The sequence below is a fragment of the Bos indicus genome, chromosome 15, assembly GCF_029378745.1.
Source record: "Bos indicus isolate NIAB-ARS_2022 breed Sahiwal x Tharparkar chromosome 15, NIAB-ARS_B.indTharparkar_mat_pri_1.0, whole genome shotgun sequence".
Lineage (NCBI taxonomy): Eukaryota > Metazoa > Chordata > Mammalia > Artiodactyla > Bovidae > Bos > Bos indicus.
The window spans coordinates 55,353,394-55,379,032 of NC_091774.1; the positions used below are offsets into that span (position 1 = coordinate 55,353,394).

Below are 25,639 nucleotides of genomic sequence, written 5' to 3' on the forward strand. Positions count from 1 at the left end.
AACTTGTCAGGGGCACTTCCACAGCACAGGAGCTGTTACTGTGTATTTGTGGAGGGGAACAGCGGACATGGCAGAAGAGGGGAGACAGCTACTGCAGCCAAGTCACTGGGTAGATGTGAGGAGGACAGAACTGCCCTGTACTCAGTGCTTGACTGTCAAGTGTTGGGCCAGATTCAAGCAAAAAGAGAAAGATATCTGGCAGATAAGGTATCGCCTGAGGAGGCAAATGTCCTTCCATTCCTCCTTCCTTTAGCTGACTCCAGGGCAGGTGGGTTCAAAGGTTTCTCCTAGGAAACCGATTCCTGCCAGGGTGAGGGCAGGGAGGCATTAGGCTGGGCTGGGGTGGGTGGGGCACCCTCCTCCCAGACTAATGCTTACTCAACCTCCGCCAGCAACAAAACCAGTACGTGCCTCAGACCACAGCAGAGCTCAGAGAAACCTGTGGAATCAACCGAGGAGACAGCATGGTGAAGTTCGCACCCTTGTCCGTGCCATGGGAGCGCAGATTGCAGACCTTTGTGGTTCTGCAGTGGATTTTCTCCTTTGCGGTCCTGGGTAAGATGGGCTGTGCTGGGGGAACAAGAGACCATGGGATTCTTTATATCATCTGCTGGCACCGTACTAGTTACGAATGGTTCCCCCCAGGGCTAGTGTTCAGCCTGTGGACAGACCCTACTAGACTGGGGTTAAAATATGGACATACTCTGTACAGGCTCTGAAATGGTCAATAGCCATTTCACACACTCACACAAACATGCATGCACACACACACACACGCGGGTACCATGTATATACTCCATGTTCTCCCTTAGAACCTCCCCAAAATTTTGCAGCTAAAGCATTTATCCCCAGGAAAGCAAGAAACCCAGTTCCTTACCACTGGCATCCTTGATGACTGACTTGTATCTCTGCTCTAAAGGTTGTTGGGACATTTTAAATGTCCCTGCTACTGCTACTGCTAAGTCGCTTCAGTCGTGTCTGACTCTGTGCGACCCATAGACGGCAGCCCACCAGGCTCCCCCGTCCCTGGGATTCTCCAGGCACCTAGTTACCCCCATTACACAGATGAGCAGGGAAGCTGAGTGCCTTAGATGTGCAAGGCTGTAGGTCTGGGCTCCTGTGCTGCCAAAGGACGAAAGGGAAGGAGGCAGAGGGTTGAGAGAGGACTGAGATGTGGGAGGGGGTGTGGAGCAGGGAAAGGAGGGGTACCCCAGGGCAGGGGACAAGTCCCTTGGCTCCTGGACGAAGGGTCCTGGGGGCCCAGAAGCAGGTAGGCTGATGCCTGAGGATCACAGGGTTGGGGTGGGGGTGGGGGGGATGAGGGACATCTTGCTCACCTGGCCTTGGTGGAGCTTTGCCAACACCAGTGTGTCTGTCTGCCCTCATCGACCCCAGCTCAGCCCAGGACCTGGGAACATCAGGAAGAGCACAGGGAGGTCCAGCAGCCCTTGGCCTGGAGCTAGAGCGAGGACAGTTGAGAAGAGAGATCTGGGCCAGCTGGTGCCGGGAGCAGGAGCTTGTACCTTGTCCCTTATCCTGGGGAAAAAGGGGAGCCCCAGGAATGTTTAGGAACGGGAAGAGCACAGTTCAGTCTGTGCAGTACAGGTCCCAGTGCTTGAAGCCTATGGATCTGCTGTGTCTGGAGTACGGGGGATAGATTGATGGCAGGGAGTATATATAGGGGGAAGCTGAGTGCCTGATGCCAAGCTATATCAGGGGTCCCCAGTTTATGTGGCAAGGGTCAAATCCAGCCCACTGTTTTTTTGCACTTGTACAGCCCAAGAATAATTTTTACATTTTAAATTCTTACATAATTTAAATGATTACGGGCCTATGTAATATCCTTCAAGTTGCCCCATAGAGTCACAAAAAATACAAAATATTTTCAATCTGGCTCTTAAAATAAAGATTACTTACCTAGATCTAGGGAGGCTTCCAGTGGGTGTGGAGAGAAGGGACCCCTTCCAAAGACACTCAAAAGATGGGTCCACAGGCAGGATTTATAGGCTGGCAGGAAAAGTAAGGGTTTCCAGTGGGCCAGTAAATGCTGGCCTACAGTGAACAGCTGGTTCATACTTGACACAGAGCAGGCATTTGGGGGAGGGGCAAAGAAGTAGCCAGAAAGTTTAACAAGGACGTGTCACCAAGGACTCAGGGCCTAGAAACAAATACTTTCCAGTTGGTTACTTGTTTCCTGTTTCTTTTCCTCTCCTCTGTAGCTCACACACTCACACAGGAAGGTAAGCTCCCTTCAAACAGTTGGTCTTGTTCTCAGCTGAATCTCCAGCTCCTAGAAGAATTGGTGTCCATGAACATTTGTTGATGAATGTCTTGTCCCATCTGACTAATTTGCTGCGTGAGCTCAGCCAATTTGCATACCCTCTCTGGGCCTCTGTAAAGTGGGGTTTTACATTTTTCTTGATGTTATGAGGGTAGGGTAGAGGTTTCCCTTCCTTAGGGACAGAAAAGATCCCCAAGTTTGGTTTTGCCAGCTGACAGGAGTTAAGGGTGATGAAGATGGTGGGGAGTTCCTTCTAAGTGCAAGGGCCTCTTGAGTGGGTTTTTCCTAATCTTAATATGCTACGTTAGTTGCAAAAACCAGCCCTTGCTGTTGTAACACATCCAAACAGAATGTGTATCCCACAAGTGAAAGACTTCCCCAAATCCTACCCTCTAGGGAGCCACTATATAGATATAGATATAGATATATATATATTTTTTTTGGCCCCTAGCAGCAAGGCTTATATGAAAGCAGCAGTAAAAGCACAGAGTCCTAACCACTGGACTGCCAGGGAATTCCCTCCAGGGAGCCACAGTTAACAACTCAGTTTTATTCTCTATAAGCAGTTTTCTTAAGTTTTATTTTATTTTTTTTTAATATGGACCATTTAAAGTCTTTATTGAATTTGTTACAATATTGCTTCTGTTTTAAATTTTTTGGATTTTTAGCCCGAGGCATGTGGAATCTTAGCTCCCTGACCAGAGATTGAACTCACACTCCCCCTGCATTGGAAGGTGTGGTGGTAAAATATATATAACTTATACTTTGCATCTGAACCACTTTTAAGTGTACAGTTCATTCACATTGACCATCATGATTATCCATTTTCAGAACTCTTTTCATTTTCCCCAAACTGAACCTCTGTGCTCATTAAACAAAAACTCCTGTATCTCCCTCCCCTAGCCCCTGCCAATCAGCATTCTCTTTTCTATCTCTATGAATTCGATTGGTCTACGAACCTCACAAAAGAGGAATCAGAAAGGATTTGTGTGGATATGTGTGACTGGCTCTATCTCACTTTGCACAACGTCCTCAAGATTCATCCTTGTTGTTGCGTGTTCCAGAAATCCCTTCCTTTTGATGACTGAATAATATTCCATTGTGTTACTTGCAACATTTTCCATCCTTTCATCCATCCGTGGACCGATGGCCATTTAGGTTGCTTCTACACTCATTGTGGGTTGATCACTTTTTTGTTTGCCTTAAATATTTTTTTAATAAAAATCTTGAATGGGAAAGTTGTAGAAGAGTAGGAATAAAATGCCACCATTTTCATGAAAAAGAACATGTCCACGCTGGTAGATGCTCATGTATGGAGGATGGAAGGATGCTTGCAGATCTGGAGGGAAGAGGCAGATGCCTGGAGACAAGAATGGCTTGGTGGTTGACTTAGATTTTTAAGTTGTTTATTTTTAAGTGCAAATATTTAATGTGAAATAAAATTATAAAGAACGTCAATTAGGACTCTCTACCTTGGGGCAAAATCAAAGGTCTACATGGGTTGCTCCCACTTTCAGAAAACACCTCTAGGGAGCAACCCATGTAGACTGGAAGTCCCTACAGGTGGTTTTCTGAAAGTGGGAGCAACCCATGTAGACCTTTGATTTTGCCCCAAGGTAGAGAGTCCTGGTAAATCCCATGGACAGAGGCGCCTGGTGGACCGCAGTCCATGGGGTCTCGAAGAGTCGGATACGACTGAGTGACTTTACTTTCACTTTTCATTTTCATGCATTGGAGAAGGAAATGGCAACCCACTCCAGTGTTCTTGCCTGGAGAATCCCAGGGACGGAGGATCCTGGTAGGTTGCCATCTATGGGGTCGCACAGAGTCGGACACGACTGAAGCGACTTTGAAAAGAGTTCTGAAAATGGATAATCATGATGGTCAGTGTGAATGAACTGTACACTTAAAAGTGGTTCAGAGGCAAAGTATAAGTTATATATATTTTACCATCATAGAAACTTAAAAACAAAACAAAGCACCCTAAACACAATACTGTGGAAAGTCAGCTCCGTGAAGGCAGGAATTTGTCTGTTGTTCAGACTGAACCACCAATGTCTGGCACATTATAGGTGTTCAGTGTTCTGTGAGCGCCAACCTATTTTCTCTGGTTTATGAATTTTACTACTATTCAGATTGGGTCAAAAGTCCCCTCTTCCTGGAAGCCAGCCAGGAATGACAGACCCAGTCTACTCTACTTTCACATTCAGTACAACTGGAGGCTGACATTTTAACAGTGTGAGTGCATGGTATTGAGTGGAAGGAATGGGATGGGGCAGGAGAAATATTCTCTGAGAATGATGCTCCATTGGCATCCGGTTAGGGTCAGCCCCTCAGACCTCCCAACCCCGAGATGAAGCCAGGGTTAGCCTGCCGCAAGGGACTGGGAATTGTAGGTAAGAAGGTATTTCCTCACTTGACCAGGTTATAGCCATGCTGCATCCCTGACCCATGGGCCAGCCACGGGTTGGCCCCTTCCTTCCTCTCTCCTTCAGCAGCAAAGCACACGGTGCTCAGAGGAAACAGCATGATCAAAAGCTAAGAGACTGAAGGAACTCCATCTCTCATGTAAATACACTGAACAATTTCATGTGGCCAGAGTATAGGGTCCATATGGGTGAATGAGGCTGGAGCAAGATGGGGGATCAGCCAGCTATGCAGAATCTGAATGCCAGGCTGAGCTACATGGGCTGTTTTTAAAGTTACGAGAAAGTCATGGAAGGACTTTAATTAGAAGGGGGATCTGGCAGGATATATAAATAGACAGATGGGCAGAGAGTGTGCAGAGAGAGGGCTGGGCAGAAAGCATGTCTCCTTTTTCTTTGGGGTCCTGAAGGGTGTACACTAGAAAGTGTTAATCTAGTCACTTCTCTCCCAGGCATTTATTGAGCACCCAGTGAATACAGACTACTTAACTGGACAGAGATGGGGGTGGAGGGGCAAAACTGGAACGAATAAGCAGCCTGGTACAGTGGGGAAAACTTAGTGTGGAGTTGGGTCTGCTAACTGCTGCTAAGTCACTTCAGTCGTGTCCAACTGTGTGTGACCCCACAGATGGCAGCCCACGAGGCTCCCCCGTCCCTGGGATTCTCCAGGCAAGAACACTGGAGTGGGTTGCCATTTCCTTCTCCAATGCATGCAAGTGAAAAGTGAAAGTGAAGATGCTCCGTTGTATCTGACCCTCAGTGACCCCATGGACTGCAGCCTTCCAGGCTCCTCCATCCATAGGATTTTACCTGGCTTCAAATCCAGGCTCCCAGTGTGACGCTGGACAGGCTGCTTTCTTTCCTCCTTGAAGTCAAGAGAGTCTCATGCCTTCCTCCTCGGTGAGGGCTGGACAGGACAGTGCTGTTAGTTGTAGGAGAGCTTGTTCCTTCATTCCTCTGACCACTCATCTTCATGCTTCCCTTCCCAGCCCAGATCTGCATTGCTGTCTTCATAGGCCTTCTGTTCACAAGATTCTGGATCTTCAGTGTCCTATATGCAGTCTGGTGGTACCTGGATCTATCCAAGCCGTGGCAGGGGGGCAGGCGCATTGAGGCCTTCAGGCGCTGCGTCATATGGAGGTACATGAAGGACTATTTCCCCATCTCGGTGAGTAATGGGGTGGCTGGGATGTGGTCAGGACTGTAGTGCCGGACATGTCCATGGCAAGTGTGGTCCTCTGTGCAGTGGACAAAATACTGGGCTGGGAGGCAGGAGCTGGGCTTCCACCACTCTGTGGCCCGGGAAGGAGTCAGCTTCTGTCTGGCCAGGATGTAGGGCCACTGTGAAGATGGATGAATGAACAGAATTTGAAGGAGCTCTGTGAGCCATATATTGTGGCACACGTTAGGTATCTTACAGATGTTAAGCCCTCAGCAGCCATGCTTAGGGGTGCAGGTAATAAGGTTCTAAGAGATCATCTAGCTCCACACTTCATAAGATGAGGAGACTCACCCCTAGAAAGGGACAGGATGTGATCAAGATCACATACAAAGTTCTTCTACTGGTTTAAAGTTTGTCCATTGTCAGTTTAGAGGGACCGGGGAGAGGACAAGGAACTTGTTCCAGGTTCTCTAACCTGCCTCTCACTCTGGTACATTATGCGTACTTGGACAAGGACTTGTTGCATTCTGAATGTATCCTGGATACATTTACAAATGTATCCAGTGATCACACCAATCCCTGACACCTGAGTTCTTCTGAATCTCTGACTTTCTGACTCAGGGCACTTGATGGCCATTTGGACACTTGACCCTGGACCCAAAGTTCAGGCCTGAGTGGAACAGGATCCTTGATTTGAGTGAACTGGCCTTTGACTCCTTTCCTGAATCCCAGACAGACTAAAGTCTTAGATGTAAGCAACTGGGCGAGGATGATTTATTGACCAGATAGAATGGGGAAGGCTATAGGGACACAGAGAGGTGCCAGTAGGGACAGGTGGGCCTCCTCTGGAAACAGGAGAGTGAGTGGACAGTGCTGAGCTGACCTGAAGGGACCAGGTTGGGGTGTGGTCTTCCCAGACCCCATATCTGCTTCCTCGGCAAGGTGCCCTCCCGGGACCTTGTCAGCAGAAGCTAGTAGGGTTTGCTGGGGCCTTAGAGGAACCATGGGCCTGCCGCAGGCAGAGTCCCTCATCCTCACCCCAGAACCTCTCAACTTTGAGATTATGAATTCCCATCTCTCTCTGCCTTCTTCCCAGACCAGGGATTACTCTTCTGTGCCAGAAAAGCCAGAGTTTCCGTGGGGAAGTGTTGTGACTTCAGCCACCAAGCCAAGGAAAAGCCATAAGCAGTTTCTGGCCTCAAGTAGAGCTTTCTGGCTCTTTTTGTGGATCCTGTCCCTGTGGTCTCACTCCACACTGTGAGCTGAATCCCAAGTCCAGCAGGGAAGGAAAGGTGGCCTGCGAAGGGAACAGCGCAAGTGCAGGCCCAGAAGCTGACCAAGGCATGGTTTCTGAGCATTAGTGTGGCTAAAGCAGAAGGTACACTGGGGATGAAGTTGGAGAGGTTTTTAGGGATAAGATAAGGGAGACCAGTGGGCTTCCCAGGTGGCGCTAGTGGTAAAGAACCCGACTGCCAATGCAGGAAATGCAAAAGACATGGGTTCAATCCTTGAGTTGGAAAGATGCCTGTAGGAGGGCATGGCAGCTCACTTCCAGTATTTTTGCCTGAAGAATCCCATGTACAGAGGAGCTTGGTGGGCTCCAGTCCACGGGGTCGCAAACAGTCAGACGCGACGGAAGCGACTTAGCACGCACATGTAAGGGAGCCCAGTGCAGGCTATTCCACAGAAATGAAGTCTTCAACTGAAAGCTCTCCAGTGGGCTGTCTTCCTGCCATCCTGGGGCCTCCAAAGGGCCTCCTTTGCACCTGGAGTTTCTGCCAGTTGCAGAAAATGATTCTGTGCCTGTCTTATCCACTATTCTCCTGCTTCTGCCACAGAGAGGATTTCTAAACCCTGACACTACTGACAGTGGTGGGACACTGGACACTTGCAGAAATTCTACCTGCACAGTGGGCAGACTCTTGCCTACAACAGGCCTTTGGCATTACTGCCTACAGAAGGCGGGCAATACCACCTAGTGGCCAGCAGAGGGCGGGATGATGAGCACTTTGACTTGCTTGTCCAGGCCTGGAGCCTGCAGGGGTGAGGCTATGGCCCCAGATTCTGGACCCCTGCACTTCTCAGGAGACCCTCCAATTCTTCCACACACTTCTACAGCACAGGGCTGGAAGGGATCTTACGATGGCTAGGAAGTAGGGGGTCCCAGGCAAGGAGTCCACCCTCGACTGGAGCTCCCACCCATTCATAGGCCTCTGTACTCTGTGTCAAATGAGCCTCTGTTTCTGAGCTGCCGTCACCTCTTACTGATTTTATGAGCTAGGGTCTATTGGGGGAATTTCAAGCAAAGTTGGGAAACTATTATATTTCTGAGCGTTGGATCTTTCTAAGTGCAACATTTGGGCTTCCTGAAGAGCTAGTGGTGGAGAATCAGGCATATTCCCCCAGGAGGACCTGTCTCCATCTGCTGTTCCCCCTGTCCCAGCTGGTGACATTCTGCATACATGGTCTTGCCCTTTGCTTTTCCACCTGATGAGTGATCGTGGCCATCTTCCCCTATCAGGACAGGAAGAGTTGCGTTGCATGTCCCTATGGCTACACAGTGGCCCACAAGAAAGTATTTCATAATTTGTCTAAATAGGCTCTGTTGATGGACATTTGACTGGATGCCAAGTTTTGGTATTACCAAAGGGAAAAAAACAAACAAACTTCAGTTAATAATCTTGTTCAGATGCTGTTTTGCACAAGTGTGAGAAATTCTGTAGCTAAATTCCTTGGCAGTGGAATTGCTGGCTTAAAAGGTCAGTTACATTTTTCCATTTTAATAGTGATAGATATTGCTTCATTGCCTTTAAGGGGGTTGTAACAAAATGATTTTCCCACTAGCTGAGAAAGAGAATTCATAAAGTACTTCAGTATGGGGAGTCAGGTATGTTTTTAAAGAAACATACTGAGATGGGTTCCTAAGGAAACACCTTTCCAGGTGAGAATAACCAGAAATATCTCTGCTTGTCCTTAATTTCACATTCAATAAATTCCCACTGCATGAGTGAAAGAAATTTGCCTTTATCTGTGAAGCAATGGTAACTCCACCTAAGGTCCCCTCAGACTTTCTGCAAACGGTCAAGGGGAGCCAGAGGGCAGAGTGGGGGAGGGAGTTTGCAGAGATCAAGTCCAGGTCAAGGACAGGACAAACTGGGACTGCTCAGCTGCGGTAGGGCAGACAGGCTCAGACTCCAGTGCTGTCCCTTGGGTCCACCTCCAATGCCATCTCTTGGGTCCCTGCTCTGAGATGGGCGGCCAGGCCTCTGGGGCCTGAAGGTAACAAGAATCCTCAGGGCCAATGCTGAAAATTTCAGCTTGTTAACTAGATGATCTTTCACGGTGCCAAAGCTGAACCCGAGTGGAATGGACTGCCCGCGCCTGGAAGCGCAAATTACAAGGTCTGGGTAGTCTTGCCAGGGGCTTAGGGCTTGGGTCAGGGGCCTCAGGGCCTCTGACTCTAAAGGCTGTGCCTCCCAGAGCCCAGGGCTCTGTAAAGGGTGGGCCCTGCGTTTCCTGGCAGAGTGGGGAAGGGGTTGGTCACACACAGAATCACTGGCAGTTATCTTTGCACATTGAAGCCTGTCCAGTAACTGGTGGGAGCAGCAGTTTGTTTTTAAAATTATTTTGTTTTTGGCTGTGCTGAGTCTTTGTTGCTGTGTGTGGGCTTTCTCTAGTTGCGGATAGTGGGGATTACTCTTCATTGCAGTGCGTGAGTTTCTCATTGCAGTGGCTTTCTCATTGGGTTTCTCTCTTGTGCAGCATGGGCTCTAGGCATGTGGGCTTCCGTGGGTGTGGCTTGTGAGCTCAGTAGTTGTGGCACACAGGTTTAGTTGCATCACAGCATGTGGAATCTTCCCGGACCAGGAATCGAACGCATGTCCCCTGCATTGGCAAGCAGGTTCTTAACCACTGGACCTCCAGGGATGTCCAGGAGCAACATCTGTTAACTCAGTTCTGCCCCCTCTGTCCTCACCCCACTTTGCCTGGAAGCTGCTGGTGATGCACAGCTCTCCTCTCCCACTCCTTCTACAATGTCTGGTGGTTTCTGGTGCACCCTCTGTGCCGCAGGACCAACCAGACCTGGGGAGAGCTGCCAATAGCCAGGGGAAGAGGTGGATAGATGGTAATGAAGGTCTGACATAGGGGGAACAGAGAGCCATCAGGGAGACACTTGAATTGTACGGAGGGGTAAACAGGACTAAGGCCAACCTCCAGGTCTGCAAACTCTTTCAACCACCCTGATATAGCTAGCGAATTCTCACTCCCAGGTCCTAAGTGCTGAGTTTTCTCATAGGGAATATTGTTAGAACAGGGCTGTTTGAGTGGCAGCCTTGTGTGTGGCCCTTGATGGTATATGAACTATGACAATTATGATTATCCTGTCCTGTAGTCTTGGTAATTCCAGGGAACTCACAGACCTGAGATTCTCAGCAGAACGTAGGCAGGGCAGGGTCAAATGTCCACATTTAATACATTGAAAGCTGGAGAGGGAGACAATTTGTCTGAAGCTCACAGCAAGTCTGAGACTTGGATGGCAAGAGGATCTCCCTGGGTGCATTCACATGCATATCTCCATCCTCCTAAGAACTGGAGGCTCAGAGCGGGGGAGCAAGTTACCCAAGATCACACTGGTGCTGGCAGAATGGGGGAGGGTATGAGGTACAGTTCTGATTCAGCAGGGTGCTGTCCCTGCAGCTGGTCAAGACTGCCTACCTGGACCCCTCCCGGAACTACCTTGCTGGCTTCCACCCCCACGGGGTTCTGGCCACCGGAGCTTTTACCAACCTGTGCACAGAGAGCACCGGGTTTTCCTCACTGTTCCCTGGCATCCGCCCACATCTGATGATGCTGAACTTGTGGTTCTGGACTCCTTTCTTCAGGGATTACATCATGTCAGGGGGTGAGTTTTCCCAACCCTGGGTAACCCAGTTGGGTGAGGGCTGCAGGCATGGAGGAGGGATTTTACAGAGGGCTGTCAACAGTTCTGTACTTCTTCCAAGTGAATGTGTAGTGGAGAAGGAAGCTAGATTCAAGGAAGCACTTCCCACAGCTCTGTGCTCGGTGATCCACTCAGTTGGGAAGACCTGAAGGGCTCAGTCCCAGTCCTCAGGGAATTCACAGTTGGGAATTGGAGTGGAGCCCAGCCCACATCTCTGCACATGGTCCCTGCCCCTTCACCCCATACCTAACCACCTTTCTCTCTCCCCAGGGCTGGTCCCAGTAGACAAGGAGAGTGCTGCTCACATTCTGAGCAGGGAAGGAGGTGGCAACCTCATGGCCATCATTGTTGGGGGTGTCCAGGAGGCACTGGATGCCAGGCCTGGAGGCTACAAGCTGGTGCTGCGGAACCGCAAGGGCTTCATCAGGCTTGCCCTGATGCATGGGTATTGGGAAGAGGGCTCTGGGTTCAACTGGAGATTGGCAAGGATTGTGTTTTGGTGGGAAGACAGCACAGATGAATCCATTGACAGTGAAGATTCTGTGTTGGTGATCGATGTACTGTCTCATTCCCAAATAGCCAGAGAAGATTCTAGAAGGGAGATTTGGTGATTAAAGGGAATAGGGTCAAGGGTCATATTACTGAAAACTTGCATTACATCTGAGTCTAGGGCATTTGGGAGAATGTTGTTTGGGGCACAGCTTAAAGCTGTTCTCTTACCTTGAAGCATCTGTGAAGGATACAAGCTAACTGGGGAAGAAGAAATTTTTCCAGAAAGTTTGCATGTTTTATACCTGGAATGGCTCTCTGAAGCATTCTTTCTCCTGTCATGGTGTGACTGGAAACCCATGGTCCAGAGAGGAGCCATGACCTGCCTAAAATCACAGAGCAAGGCTGTGGCAGGTCTGGAGAACAGCCAAGGCCTCCTACTTTTGCCCCAGGGCTCTGTCCTCTGCTCCAGTTCCTGCTCACTAGGTCCCTGCAGGAGGCTAGGTGACCAGCTTGTACCTTCTTGCCCCTCCACACTCACTTTCTCCTGTCTCCTCTAGGGCAGCTCTGGTACCTATCTTCTCCTTTGGGGAGAATGACATATTCAAGCAGGTTGAGAACTCCCCTGGCTCCTGGGTGCGCTGGTTCCAGCACCGACTTCAGAAGACTGTAAGAGTCTCCATCCCACTCTTCTATGGCCGTGGAGTCTTCCAGTACAGCTTTGGTCTTATGCCCTACCGCCGGCCCATCACCACCGTGGGTGAGCCTAGACTCGGGCTGGGAGAGGAAAGGGCTACACAGTAAGGGGCTAAAGCTCATGTTGCAAAGGGGAATAGACATGAGCCGAAGACATCATTGAATTTCATGGAGTTCACGTTCCAGAGTGTGAAACAGACACACAGGCAGATAATCCTGATGACAGAAAATTTGGGATGGGAAATCTAACCAAGACAAAAAAAATATGGTCACCACTACTGATTACTGGGCACCTGCTGTGTATCAGGTACTGCACTGACTGCTTACATGCAGCAGCTTAGTTTTCCCAACAACCTTGTAGGCAGTGATTATCATCACCATTTTACTAAAGGCAAACTGAGACTCAGAGAAGGTAAATCACTTCCAAAAGATCACCCTGTCCTTGATACAAAGTTGAGGTTTGATCAGGGTCGATTTGATTTTTTATGATGCCAGAGAGGAGGGTTTAATTCTGACAGGAGGATCTTGTAAGGCTTATTGGAGAAGTGGATACAAGGGAAGGGCATTCCAGGTCTGATAGTATTGTGTGTAAAGTAGCAATCAGCAGGCTGTGAAGGAGAGCCTGAGGGATTTCCCTGTAAATAATGGGCATGGGCCTTAGTGCATGGATTTAGCACCGTCTTTGCAGCTATTTGATTGTCTCATTTGCTTTTGTCTTGGATTCCAACTAGGTTTCAATGGCAAAGCTTGTAGAGTGAGGTCTTTTCATCTCCACTCACCCAGTCATTTCTTAGCTGAGTACAGACTTGGCCAACCCTCTACACCATGACTTTCCCTGGGTTATCTGGTAATATTTTCTTGAATATAATTCACAACTGATGCCTCCAGAACCATTCTCAAGAGAGGAAGACAGGACAGCTGCTTTCTGAGCCAGGCAGAACTTGAGGAAGGAGGTTGACAGATCCTCCCATGTCCTCCCTAGAATAGGGGGCACTGAAGGACATCGTGGAAGGAGAGGAGGTAGAAGGCACTTGGGCTGTGGGCCACCTCCTCCCAGACATACAGACACTTCCACTCATGGCATCTGAGACTCCCAGATCCACGTGTCCATGAGGCTAAGAGCACATCCTCAGAGCTTACAACCAGTCACTGATTCTTCCTAAGTGACCCTGACCAATTTACTCAACCTCCCTGAGTCTCAGTGCCTCAGCTGTCAAATAGGAATAATAGCAGGTTCTATCTTCTTAGGATTGTTAGGATGACATAAGAGATAATAATTAAAACACCAGCTGGTGATATTGTTAATATGTCAGAATCTTGGAGTTGCCCTAACGTCTCAGAATCTATGACCCAAAATAGAATTGAAAGGGAAGGAGAAAGAGTGCTTACCTGCTCAGATGACCATTGTGGTGGGAACCCCGAGGGTCCCTGTGCCTTCAGTGGTTCTGGCTCTGAGCCACCACTCGCTTCTATGTCTTGCAGTGGGGAAGCCCATCGAAGTGCAGAAGACACCACATCCATCCCAGGAGGAGGTGGACAGGCTGCATCAGCGCTACATGAAGGAGCTGGAAAACCTCTTCGAAGCCCACAAGCTCAAGTACAACGTCCCCAGAGACCAACACTTGGAGATCTGCTGAGTGCCTCCCCAGAGGAGGGGCTCCTCCAAAGGGCAGTGCTGGCATTAGGGAGGATGGAGGAAGGTTCTGTGATCCCAGAAGGCTTCATGGAGGTGTCTGTTGAACACATCTCCAGAGCCTTCTGGAGACTGACTCCTGCATCTCCACCCTATGCCAGGCCTTGGGTCACAGCTGGCTCCTTGGCAGAGGAGACCAGACTCTGGCATAGGTGATTTGCTCTCCTGCACTGATTCCTCTGTAGTGGGCCCTTTCCTTCATTCTGCCCACCTGAGAAATGGGAGAGAATGATGTGTGGTGTCTCTGTCCTCTGTGGTTCTGTCACTCAATGGGCAGGACAAGAACAGCTCCAGTTAGCAGGTTTCTCTTCCTCTGCCTTGAATGACAGCACAGAAGCAGCCCCCAGCTGCTACAAGCTCTCCCATCCTTCATTCTGCCTATCCCAGCTCCTCCCTCCCTGAGGTGAAGAGGAGGGTGAGGCCACAACATCCTGAATTATTCTGGCACCTTCGAGTTTCTGAGTCCTCCGAGCCCCAGAGTGGCAGCCAGAGGGGCCAGAAAAGTGGGGAAGGAGACTGTAGCTCTATCACTAGCTGAATGACCGCGGCAGACCTCTTCACCTTCCCTCTGAGTCTCAGTTTCCCCCAGGGACTAAGATGACCTCTGACCTCAGCTGTGATGTCACATTGGCTGAGAGCTCCGTGAGTCAGCCACTGTTCCTCCTTTGTAACTTCAGCCCTGACTGTGACACAGAAGGGAGCTCCATAAATGTCAATTCATCAATGAAAGAATTCTGTTCAGCCTTCTCTTCCTCTACTCTTCTCCCCAACTGGGAGCCTCACATTGTGTCCCAGCCTGGCCCTGCAGCCCTTCTGCTCTGTGTCCTCTTCCCAGATGGTGGATCCGATGGGCCAGAGAATGGCATGTTACTCCTTCCTCCCTGACCAGTCAGCTCCAACTTACCACCTCTCCCCTGTTCTGTGGGAGACAAGGGGGAGGCTATGTGCAGACACAGGGCAGACCAGCCAGAGAAGGAACATGAAGAGTGAATGGTCAGTGTCTGCAAGCAGGGCGGTAGGGGACAAGCTTCTGATAAGGAAAATTCTGGGTCACTGGCTCTGGGATATGTGTCATGAATGATTGGACAGGATGGTAGGGTAGGACCAGTACTATGAACGCCCACATCTGGAGTGGGAAAGCAAGTTCTTTTCCCTCTAGAAGCTAATCACAGCAATAAGTACAAATGGGGTGTTGGGGGTGGGGGGAGTAGGGAGAAATTCTGTGGATGTAAATTTAGGTGAAATTGATGCTTTTGAACTGTGGTGTTGAAGACTCTTGAGAGTCCCTTGGACTGCAAGGAGATCCAAACAGTCCATTCTGAAGGAGATCAGCCCTGGGATTTCTTTGGAAGGAATGATGCTAAATCTGAAACTCCAGTACTTTGGCCACCTCATGGGAAGAGTTGACTCATTGGAAAAGACCCTGATTGCTGGGAGGGATTGGGGGCAGGAGGAGAAGGGGACGACAGAGGATGAGATGGCTGGATGGCCTCACTGACTTGATGGATGTGAGCCTGAGTGAACTCCGGGAGTTGGTGATGGACAGTGAGGCCTGGTGTGCTGCGATTCATGGGGTCACAGAGAGTTGGACATGACTGAGCGACTGAACTGAACTGAACCCTGGGCAAGACCCATCCCCTTTCAACCTCAGGTTTGTTATCAGAGAAATAAGGATTACAGTACCTAACTTGGGTTTGTGAGTGGAATAGATAATATTATGAGATGGTTAACCATTCCCCATCCTGTGAGGAGTACTGGGGAGTAAGAGTAATTAGCAGGCAGGCCATAAATGTACTCAGCATCTCTTGATGGCCTGTTCTGACCCTAGGAGGTGGGAGCAATAGGGTCCCAAGAGAGGGGGAAATCAAGTGCAGTGCGGTTGAGAGGGGAACTGATGGTTTCCATCAAGGGAAGAGGGAGGAAGTGGCAGGTAAGCAGGGCCATTAAGGAAGGGCTAGATTTTCCAGGAGAGAAGTACCTGTCCACTGCAGTTTTCTATTGCTAGTATTGAACCACTTCAGACCTTAGTGGCTGAAGGCAGTAAGGATTTATGAAGTCCACATCTCTGTGGATAGCTGGGTGGTTCTTGATCCTTCAGCTTTCTCACCTGCTGTGTCTTGGGACCTGCTGATCTCTTTCCCAGGATGCTCTGTCTCCTCAATTTGATCATCCGAAGGTCACCTCCTTGGTTGAGCCCTGCACACCCACCACCCTCAAGCTAAAACCCCGCTCTCCCAATCCACTGCCGAATCAAAGTTAGTTATCCCTCTTGTAGAGAAGTTTGGTGTGAAAGATCCATGACTGATGAGTGGTCAAGTTAGTCACCAGAGAGCTGGAAGCACCTAGGGGTTCCTGCTCAGTTCACTCAGGAGGAGGCAGCAGACCTGCTCCAGTGGGGACATTTTCAAAGCCTACAGTGGGGAATCATTCCCAAGCTCTCCCGAGTGGCTGCTGGCAGAAGGCTTCACAGCCCTGCATTGTGGGCCTCTCCATTAGGCTGCCAAGTGATGCTTACCAGGATTCTCCAAAGCTAGTCACCAAGGAGAGAGAGAGCCTGAGAGGGAGCCCAAGACAGAGAGAGAGAAGCACTACTGCCTCCTAGGACCGAGATCTGAGTCACTCACCAGCAAATCTGCCTTATTTTATCTGTTTGACGTGAGGCCCTAAGCCCAGTCCACTCTCTGTCGGAGGCTGTGACACCTGGAGATGAAGTCATTGCAGGCATCTTGCAGGCGCTACCATAGTGACAGCCATCGAGCTCTCAGAGAATGGACTGGGCAACCTCAACACTGTGGTGTTGCAGGAGGCTGTCTGCCTGGAGGACACAGGCTGAGATGCTCACACAGCAGGGCCCCAGGTAGGGAGGGCAAAGGTGTGAGCACAGGTCAGAGGTAGGAATCATGGCTGTGAGCCCAGGCCTGGCTGGGATGCAGTACAAGGTGACCAACAGACTGAGTGCACCGGGATAGGGAATGGGGACAGACTGGCTGGGCCAGAGGGAAGGAGATACCCCTCTGTCACTGCAACCGTGGAGGCCACACATTGAAGACCTCAGTCAAACAAGCTAAGAGCAGAGAGCCTGATCTGAGAGGAGGGCTGCCTACAGAGGTACCCTATTAGGAACATCCGCACTGGACTCTGTGTGGACAGAAGTGTCCTTTCATGCATTCAGCACTAATGCTGAGGGGTTTGTTAAGCAGTTGGCCTCCCCGAGGAAACAGAGATCCAGGAGCTTCACAGCAAGGGTCCAGTACTGCACAGCACCTGCTCCCTGATGCCCCGTTATCACCCTAACCTGCCTGAGGGTCCTTGCCTTTGTGGGAAGATCTCCCACCAACACACAGGCCAACTCAGACCACCTGAGGAGCACAGGAGCTGTCCGCTGTGGTAGAGAGGCTCAGAGGTCCGCAGGAGTGTCCTGAAATCAGGCTGCCCTTTGTTCTCAGACATCATTACTCACAGGGAACAAATGGCCTGTTGGGGCCCTGCCTGGTGACACTGCTAGATGGTGACAACAAGTGGGACAAAGGTCAGCCAGCAACCACCTGGCCTGACCCAGCCTCACCCTCTCAGGGCGGACTGGGCTTTGCTAGAGATCAGGAGGAGGCAGAGGTGGGAACGTGGGAGCTGCTCAGGGAGCCAAGGCAGAGAGGAGGGAGTGGGCAGAGCACATGTGGGAGAGAATTCCTGGTGAGGGTCAGGGTCAAGTGAGGTTTAGGGAACAGGAGGCTGAGGTTTAGGCCTTTGTACAGCAAAGTTCAGTTGAGATAGAGAGGGAGCAAGGCAGACAGGGTCCCTGAGGATGCCTGGCCTGCTGTCTGGGGTCTGCCTCCAGTCCAGGGGTCAGGAATTCATCCCCAGGTTGGGAGGAGCCCTGGAAGGTGATTGAGCTGGAGCGGGTCATGGGCCAGGTAGAAGGGCAGTGGATGCCTCAGGCTGGACTGAGCATCTGTCTTGGTGACCCCACAGCAGGGCAGAGTCAGCTCCCTGAGCAAACTGCTCAGTGATTACCCACTTTGTGCTGGCTCTGGGTGGATGCTATACATACAGTATCTCAGTGTAACTGACAGTGACTTCCTCATGCAGATGAGGTTCATATCAGAGGTTAAAGACCTTTCTAGAATCCTGGTCCCATTATGAAACCTGCATGCACAGCTGTCCTGCCCTCGCCTTGCCTACAGTGGCCTCAAACTTGGCCGAATTTTACGCTGAAGACACCAGTGGCACCGGATGTAACCGTGGACTCTCAACACACCAGCACGGTGGGCACCCACACAGCCCACATCCCCGCCCATCTTCACCTGGAACCAAAGAGGGTCCAATCAGTGCCAGCACTTCCTCATCCCTTCTGTTGATAAATGCCCAAAAGTGGTTTTAAAGACCTGAGAGGGTTTGTGTCTATCATGAGCTAGGTTTGGGCTTTTCTTAGACTCCATGTCTTCCTCTCACTCTCTGACAGTGAGCTGACCTGAGTGTCTGCTTTTTAATGAGTTTGAACAGGTGCCATGTCTGTCAAGTTATGTGACTGTAAAAAAATGGAAATGAGAGGAAGATTCCTTTTTCCAGCAGATTTAAACCTATGGCTGATTTACGTTGATGTTTGGTAGAAATCAATACAATATTGTAAAGCAGTTATTCAATTAAAAATAAATAAATTAAAAAAAAATAAAAGGGACCTTGAATAGAATAGAAACAGCATTGAACTGTGGTCTTATCTGTAAATGTCAGGGTTGAGGATCAAATGGGGCCTCCTCCCTCAAAACATGTTAAATATGTCTGAGGTTGGTGTTGGAGTTGACTTAGATTAGTGTTTCTCAATATGTTGTGGTAAAGGACCAGGTTTTTGTATTTTTCCTTCTTTTCTAATCTATCACGGATTTATCTATTTGTAAATGTGATACAAATAATTTTAAAAATGAAGCAAGAAAACAAATAGTACGCATCCAATAATTAATTATTAGTTTCAATACACATAGAACTACTCTGTCACATTGCTCTGAGGTTTCTGAGCAGTTACTCCCCACCTCCATACTTACCTTGTCTGGAACCAGTAACAGGCAGCTCGTGGACAAGGCAGGTCCTCAGACCACACAGGAGCCGCACTGCCCCAGGACATATGGTGCTGCCTGGTTGTTGGCCTGTAAAGGAGGGGGTGGGACTTCCCAGTGGCCCTAGTGGTAAAGAACACGCCTGCCAATGCAGGAGATGTCAGAGATGCAGGTTTGATCTCTGGGTTGGGAAGATCCCCCGGAGGAGGACATGGCAACCCATTCTGGTACTCTTGCCTGGAGAATCCCATGGACAGAGGAGCCTGGCAGGCTATAGTCCATAGGTTGGACTATAGGCTGCAAAGAGTTGGACATGACTGAAGCTACTTAGCACACATGCATGCAAGGTTGTGAGGTGAGGGGCACAGAACCCCTGGTGGACTGCTGAGCACTGTAGACTGGTCACTAGGGGCTGTCATCTTAGCCCCCAATACTTGGTAGGATGAGGGGCTCTGGGAAAAGAAAGACTTGCCTGAAGTCACATGGCTGGAAAGTGGCCAATGCAAGACTGGTCTCAGCTCTCATCTAGGGCTCTTCCAATCTGCCTTGAGGGAGGACCCTGGAAAATGACTCCGAGATACACCTTCAAGGAAGGAGGGGTGGTTCGAGCTGCAGAGCTGCCTGCACAGGGGCAGCTGATCCTAAGACAGACCCAGGCAGGATGTCAGCCTCGGCCACTTGAGCCCAATTCAGGGCCACTCTGATGGGCCATTTTGGTTTGCCCTTGCCCTCTGCCCAATTCCACTGTCTTCCTTCCTCATAAAGTTTTCACACAGAGGAAATGCAACAAATAAAGTCATGTTCACCATTCATGATAAGGAAATGGAGATCAAGACCCCAACTGGATATCTCTCTACACACCAGGAAATAAGGTGTCTGAATTTACCAACAAGGAGAGATGGTCTGCATCTGTGGGGCACCCGTATATTCCAGGTGAGATGAAAACTGGTGCTGCTGTTTATGGAAAACCCTGGCGCTACTCCTGCCCAGCTCGTGCAGTCACATACCCTCTGACCCAGCAGTCCCTCTGGCTGTTGAGTCTATGGGAGGGAGAAAGGGCACAGAGACAGAGACCAGTGAGAAGACCGACGTCAGAGTCGGTGAAAGAGGCTGGCTGTAGGGGCGCAAACAAGCTTTCACATGCAAGTCATATTAAAATCTACAAAATAACCTGTGATAAAATAATATTCAAATGGCCATCAAACCTTTTTTTTTTTTTTTGGCAAGCCGTTCTTTGTTGCAGGAGGGCTTCTCTTTTGTGGATCACAGGCTATAGATCATGAGGGCTCAGTACATACGGCATGCGGGCTTAGTTGCCCTGCACATTTGGAATCTTAGTTCCTTGACCAGGGATCGAAATCATGTTCAGTGCATTGCAGGGTGGGTTCTTAAACACTGGACCACCAAGGAAGTCTGCACAGTAAACATTTTAAAATGTGCTTCACCACCTTTAGGCATTAGGAAACCGCTGTAAACACAGTGAAGTATCTGAGGAGCCCAGGCACTCAAACAGTGGAAGTCCTAACCTGTGAACCCCAAGGAATTCCTTGTGTAACCACTTTGGAAAGCTCTGACAAAATGTGGTCCTCTGGAGAAGGGAATGGCAAACCACTTCAGTATTCTTGCCTTGAGAACCTCATGAACAGTATGAAAAGGCAAAAAGATAGGACACTGAAAGATGAACTCCCCAGGTTGGTAGGTGCCCAATATGCTACTGGAGATCAGTGGAGAAATAACTCTAGAAAGAATGAAGGGATGGAGCCAAAATAAAAACACCACCCAATTGTGGATGTGACTGGTGATAGAAGCAAGGTCCGATGCTGTAAAGAGCAATATTCCATAGGAACCTGAAATGTTAGGTCCATGAATCAAGGCAAATTGGGAGTGTTCAAACAGGAGATGCCATGAGTGAACGTCAACATTCTAGGAATCAGTGAACTAAAATGGACCGGAATGGGTGAATTTAACTCAGATGACCATTATATCTACTACTGTGGGCAGGAATCCCTTAGAAGAAATGGAGTAGCCATCACAGTGAACAAAAGAGTCTGAAATGCAGTACTTGGATGCAATCTCAAAAATGACAGAATGATCTCTGTTCATTTCCAAGGCAAACCATTCAATATCACGGCAATCCAAGTCTATGCCCCAACCAGTAACGCTGAAGAAGCTGAAGTTGAACAGTTCTATGAAGACCTACAAGACCTTTTAGAACTAACACCCAAAAAAGATGTCCTTTTCATTATAGGGGACTGGAATGAAAAGTAGGAAGTCAAGAAAAACCTGGAGTAACAGGCAAATTTGGCCTTGGAGTACAGAATGAAGCTAGAGTTTTGTCAAGAGAACACACTGGTCATAGCACACACCCTCTTCCAACCACACAAGAGAAGACTCTACACATGGACATCACCAGATCGTCAACACTGAAATCAGATTGATTATATTCTTTGCAGCCAAAGATGGAGAAGCTCTATACAGCCAGCAAAAACAAGACCGGGAGCTGACTGTGGCTCAGATCATGAACTCCTTATTGCCAAATTCAAACTTAAATTGAAGAAAGTAGGGAAAACCACTAGACCATTCAGGTATGACCTAAATCAAAACCCTTATGATTATACAGTGCAAGTGAGAAATAGATTTAAGGGACTAGATCTGTTAGACAGAGTGCCCAATGAACTATGGATGGAGGTTTGTGACATTGTACGGGAGACAGGGATCAAGACCATCCCCAAGAAAAATAAATGCAAAAAAGCAAAATGGGTGTCTGAGGAGGCCTTACAAAAATCTGTGAAAATAAGAGAAGCGAAAAGCAAAGGAGAAAAGGAAAGATATACCCATCTGAATGCAGAGTTTCAAAGAATAGCAAGGAGAGATAAGAAAGCCTTCCTCAGTGATCAGTGCAAAGAAATAGAGGAAAACAATAGAATGGGAAAGACTAGAGATCTCTTCAAGAAAATTAGAGATACCAGGGGAATATTTCATGCAAAGATAGGTTCAATAAAGGACAGAAATGGTATGGACCTAACAGAAGCAGAAGATATTAAGAGGAGGTGGCAAAAATACACAGAAAAACTGTACAAAAAAGATCTTCACAACCCAGATAATCACGATGGTGTGGTCACTGACCTAGAGCCAGACATCCTGGAATATGAAGTCAAATGGGCCTTAAGAAGTATCACTATGAACAAAGCTAGTGGGGGTGATGGAATTCCAGTTGAGCTATTTCAAATCCTAAAAGATGATGCTGTGAAAGTGCTGCACTAAAAATGCCAGTTAATTTGGAAAACTCAGCAGGACTACAGGCTACAGGACTGGAAAATGTCAGTTTTCATTCCAATCCCCAAAAAAGGCAATGCTGAGGAATGCTCAATCTACCACACAATTGCACTCATCTCACACTCTAGTAAAGTAATGCTCAAAATTCTCCAAGCCAGGCTTCAGAAATACGTGAACCGTGAACTTCCTGATGTTCAAGCTGGTTTTAGAAAATGCAGAGGAACCAGAGATCAAATTGCCAACATTCACTGGATCATTGAAAAAGCAAGAGAGTTCCAGAAAAACATCTATTTCTGCTTTATTGACTATGCCAAAGCCTTTGACTGTGTGGATCACCATAAACTGTGGAAAATTCTGAAAGAGATGGGAATACCAGATCACCTGACCTGCCTCTTCAGAAACCTGTATGCAATCAGGAAGCAACAGTTAGAAGTGGACATGGAACAACAGACTGGTTCCAAATAGGGAAAGGAGTACGTCAAGGCTGTGTATTGTCACCCTGCTTATTTAACTTATATGCAGAGTACATCATGAGAAATGCTGGGCTGGATGAAGCACAAGCTGGAATCAAGATCACTGGGAGAAATATCAATAACCTCAGATAAGCAGATGACACCACCCTTATGGCAGAAAGTGAAGAAGAACTAAAGAGGTTCTTGATGAAAGTGAAAGAGGAGAGTGAAAAAGTTAGCTTAAAGCTCAGCATTCAGTAAACTAAGATCATGGCATCCAGCCCCATCACTTCATAACAAATAGGTAGGGAAACAATGGAAACAGTGACAGGCTTTATTTTTTTGGGCTCCAAAATCACTGCAGATGGTGATTGCAGCCATGAAATTAAAATACACTTACTCCCTGGAAGGAATGTTATGACCAAGCTAGACAGCATATTAAAAAGCAGAGACATTACTTTGCCCACAAAGGTCCGTCTAGTCAAGGCTATGGTTTTTCCAGTAGTCATGTATGGACGTGAGAGTTGGACTATGAAGCTGAGCACTGAAGAATTGATGCTTTTGAACTGTGGTGTTGGAGAAGACTCTTGAGAGTTCCTTGGACTGCAAGGAGATCCAATCAGTCCATCCTAAAGGAGATCAGTCCTGCGTGTTCATTGGAAGGACTGATGTTGAAGCTGAAACTCCAATACTTTGGCCACCTGATGTGAAGAGCCAACTCATTTGAGAAGACTTTGATGCTGGGAAAGATTGAGGGCAGGAGGAGAAGGGGATGACAGGGGATGATATGGTTGAATGGCATCACCAACTCAATGGACATGCTGCTGCTGCTGCTGCCAAGTCGCTTCAGTTGTGTCAGACTCTGTGCGACCCCATCCCTGGGATTCTCCAGGCTAGAACACTGGAGTGGGTCGCCATTGCCTTCTCCGCAATGGACATGAGTTTGTATAAACTCTGGGAGTTTATCATGATCAGGGATGCCTGGCGTGCTACATTCCATGGGGTTGCAAAGAGTTGGACATGACTGAGCAACTGAAGTGAACAGGGGTTAATAGCCTGCTGCCCATTGGTCTGGCTAAGCCACGAGAAAATCACCATGGGAAAAGAATAAAAGCAAAATGTAGCAATAAAGAATAACCCAAATGAAAGTACATCAGGTTGATTAGTTGGGGTCGGCATACCCTGCTAAGCTAAGGAAAAATGTAATGTGGACCTTGGAATACTGGGTCAGCGCAAGTTCAGAACGCTGCTTGTGCATACACTAAGATATTTTCCCAAGGCATATGTGGGTCTATGACCTCTGGCTAGGTGATGGCCCTTGTACAAGAACATAACAAAGATAGTTAAGTAATCAGTAAAATGGGAGACGTGACCGGGGGCACAGGAGGCTGACTTCATGGTGGCACAATAGTTATTTTCCGCTAGCCAAGACACTAAACAAAATGTGTGATGTGGCTCTGAGGAACAGGGCTCTTGATCCAAGAGGTCTTGAGTCCCCTGGTTCCATCTCTAAAACTTTAATTCTGTCTCTAGTTTATTTTGCCCAAAATGTGTGTCGACCACTTTTGATCCCTACCTGCTGCGCTGGCTACAGTGAGTGGTGCCCAACATGGGGCTCAGTAGTGAAGGATCACCGAGAGTGAAGCTAAAGTTGAAATATCAGCACACGGTCTGAAGAAGAGTGGGGCGAGGCCTCCAAAAATTCCCCCTTGTGGTAAATAATACTCTCTTAGGCATTGAAACCAGGGTTAAGCACGGGAAATTCAAAAAGCTTGGAACAATACCAGCCATACATACGCCTCTTAAGGCAGCTTTTGAAAGCAAAGGGAACAAAAACAAATGAGGGCCAGCTATTGGAGCTTTCATAAACCATTGAGGAATATTGCTCATGGTTCCCTTCTCTTTAGATTTAGGAACATGGGAGAAGATAGGTAGTGAATTAGAGAAACCTCTTTGCAAGGGAATGCCCTTGCCTGTGTCTATCTGGTCAACTTGGACACTGATGAAATCCATTTTGGGAACTCTTCAGACCCCTGAAAGCTCAGAAGGGAGTAAAGATAAATGTGAAACCCCATCAGAGGGAGGACGTAAATATGCAGAGCCCAAGAGGGTAGAACGAAAAACTCAGGAGGCTCTTAAAGCTGCACTTCCTTCTGCACCTTTTGTTTGGGGAAGATGAATTTCCTTTGCCTTCTCTTCCTCCCTCTTCTGGCTTAACCGCCAGAGACAACAAACAGCAGTTCTGTCACCTCTCCAGAAAGGTATTTGTTGGACACAACAGGAGGATGACTTGGACTCTATGACTATGGCATTTCCAGTGATAATACATGAATGGATAGCTCCTGGGACAGATCCTAATAATCTTAATGGGGTATATGAGGCTGTACACAAACAGATTCCCTTCAAAATACTGAAGGAACTTAAGCAAGCTGTTCAGAATTACGGAGTAAATTCTCCTTTTACCTTGGAAATAGTGCAGGGACAACTGAGGGTTCCCATTTGATTATGGTGGCTCATGACCAAGCCAGGCAGGTCCCCATCTCTTTAGATCGATTGATAGGCAGTGGAAATTGGAGGAGAACTCAAGATCAAGTGCTTATGGAAGATTAAGCTATAGAACAGGTGAGGCGATACTACAGAAGAGCTTGGGAGAAAATAGAGGTTAAAGGACAGGCTTTCTTTACTTCTCACCTCCCCAGAGAGACGATCCCTGCTGGGACAACATCTTACCAGTCAGGCTACCCCTGTCATCAGAGCCAATTTGAACCTTCCCTGGTTTTAATCTTTAGCTATAAAACTATGACTACAAAAAAGAGAGATGACATTTTTGACACTGAATGGCCATGATATTCTTCAGACTCCGGAGAAAACTAGTTAAAATATTTTTTGAAATTGCAAAACCGGTTCTTCTTACACATGCAATTAAGAAAAAGTTGATTTGTTAAAATACTTATTTGGAGCTCCAATTCTGCCTGAGAAACAAAAACAGGCCAGGAAAAAACCTGAAGTTAACTCTTATCATGTCCTTGGGATACACAGCCCACTCTGTCTGGGACTCCAGCCATGAACAAATTGGTAGAACTCAAACTAAGAAGAAAAAAAAAAAAGGAAAGACAAAGAGACATTTTAAATTTCAAGCGGAAAACTGTGAGATCTCTGTCTGTCTGTCTGTCT

The 25,639-nt window shown here is 48.1% G+C and overlaps 1 protein-coding gene and 1 long non-coding RNA gene across 2 annotated transcripts; one reads left to right on the forward strand and one right to left on the reverse strand.

The window, feature by feature from the left end:
* Positions 1-460: 460 nt before the first annotated feature.
* On the reverse strand, positions 461-13,496 carry LOC139187346 (uncharacterized). Its single transcript, XR_011570898.1, has 4 exons — positions 13,386-13,496; positions 5,518-6,048; positions 1,338-2,290; positions 461-570 (listed from the first exon to the last, which is right to left on the reverse strand). It is a non-coding gene; the product is annotated as an uncharacterized lncRNA (long non-coding RNA).
* On the forward strand, positions 465-13,633 carry LOC139187345 (2-acylglycerol O-acyltransferase 2-like). Its single transcript, XM_070803922.1, has 6 exons — positions 465-555; positions 5,697-5,875; positions 10,568-10,772; positions 11,082-11,256; positions 11,861-12,060; positions 13,479-13,633. The coding sequence occupies exons 1-6, from the start codon at positions 465-467 to the stop codon at positions 13,631-13,633; spliced, it is 1,005 nt and encodes a 334-aa protein (XP_070660023.1).
* Positions 13,634-25,639: the final 12,006 nt, after the last annotated feature.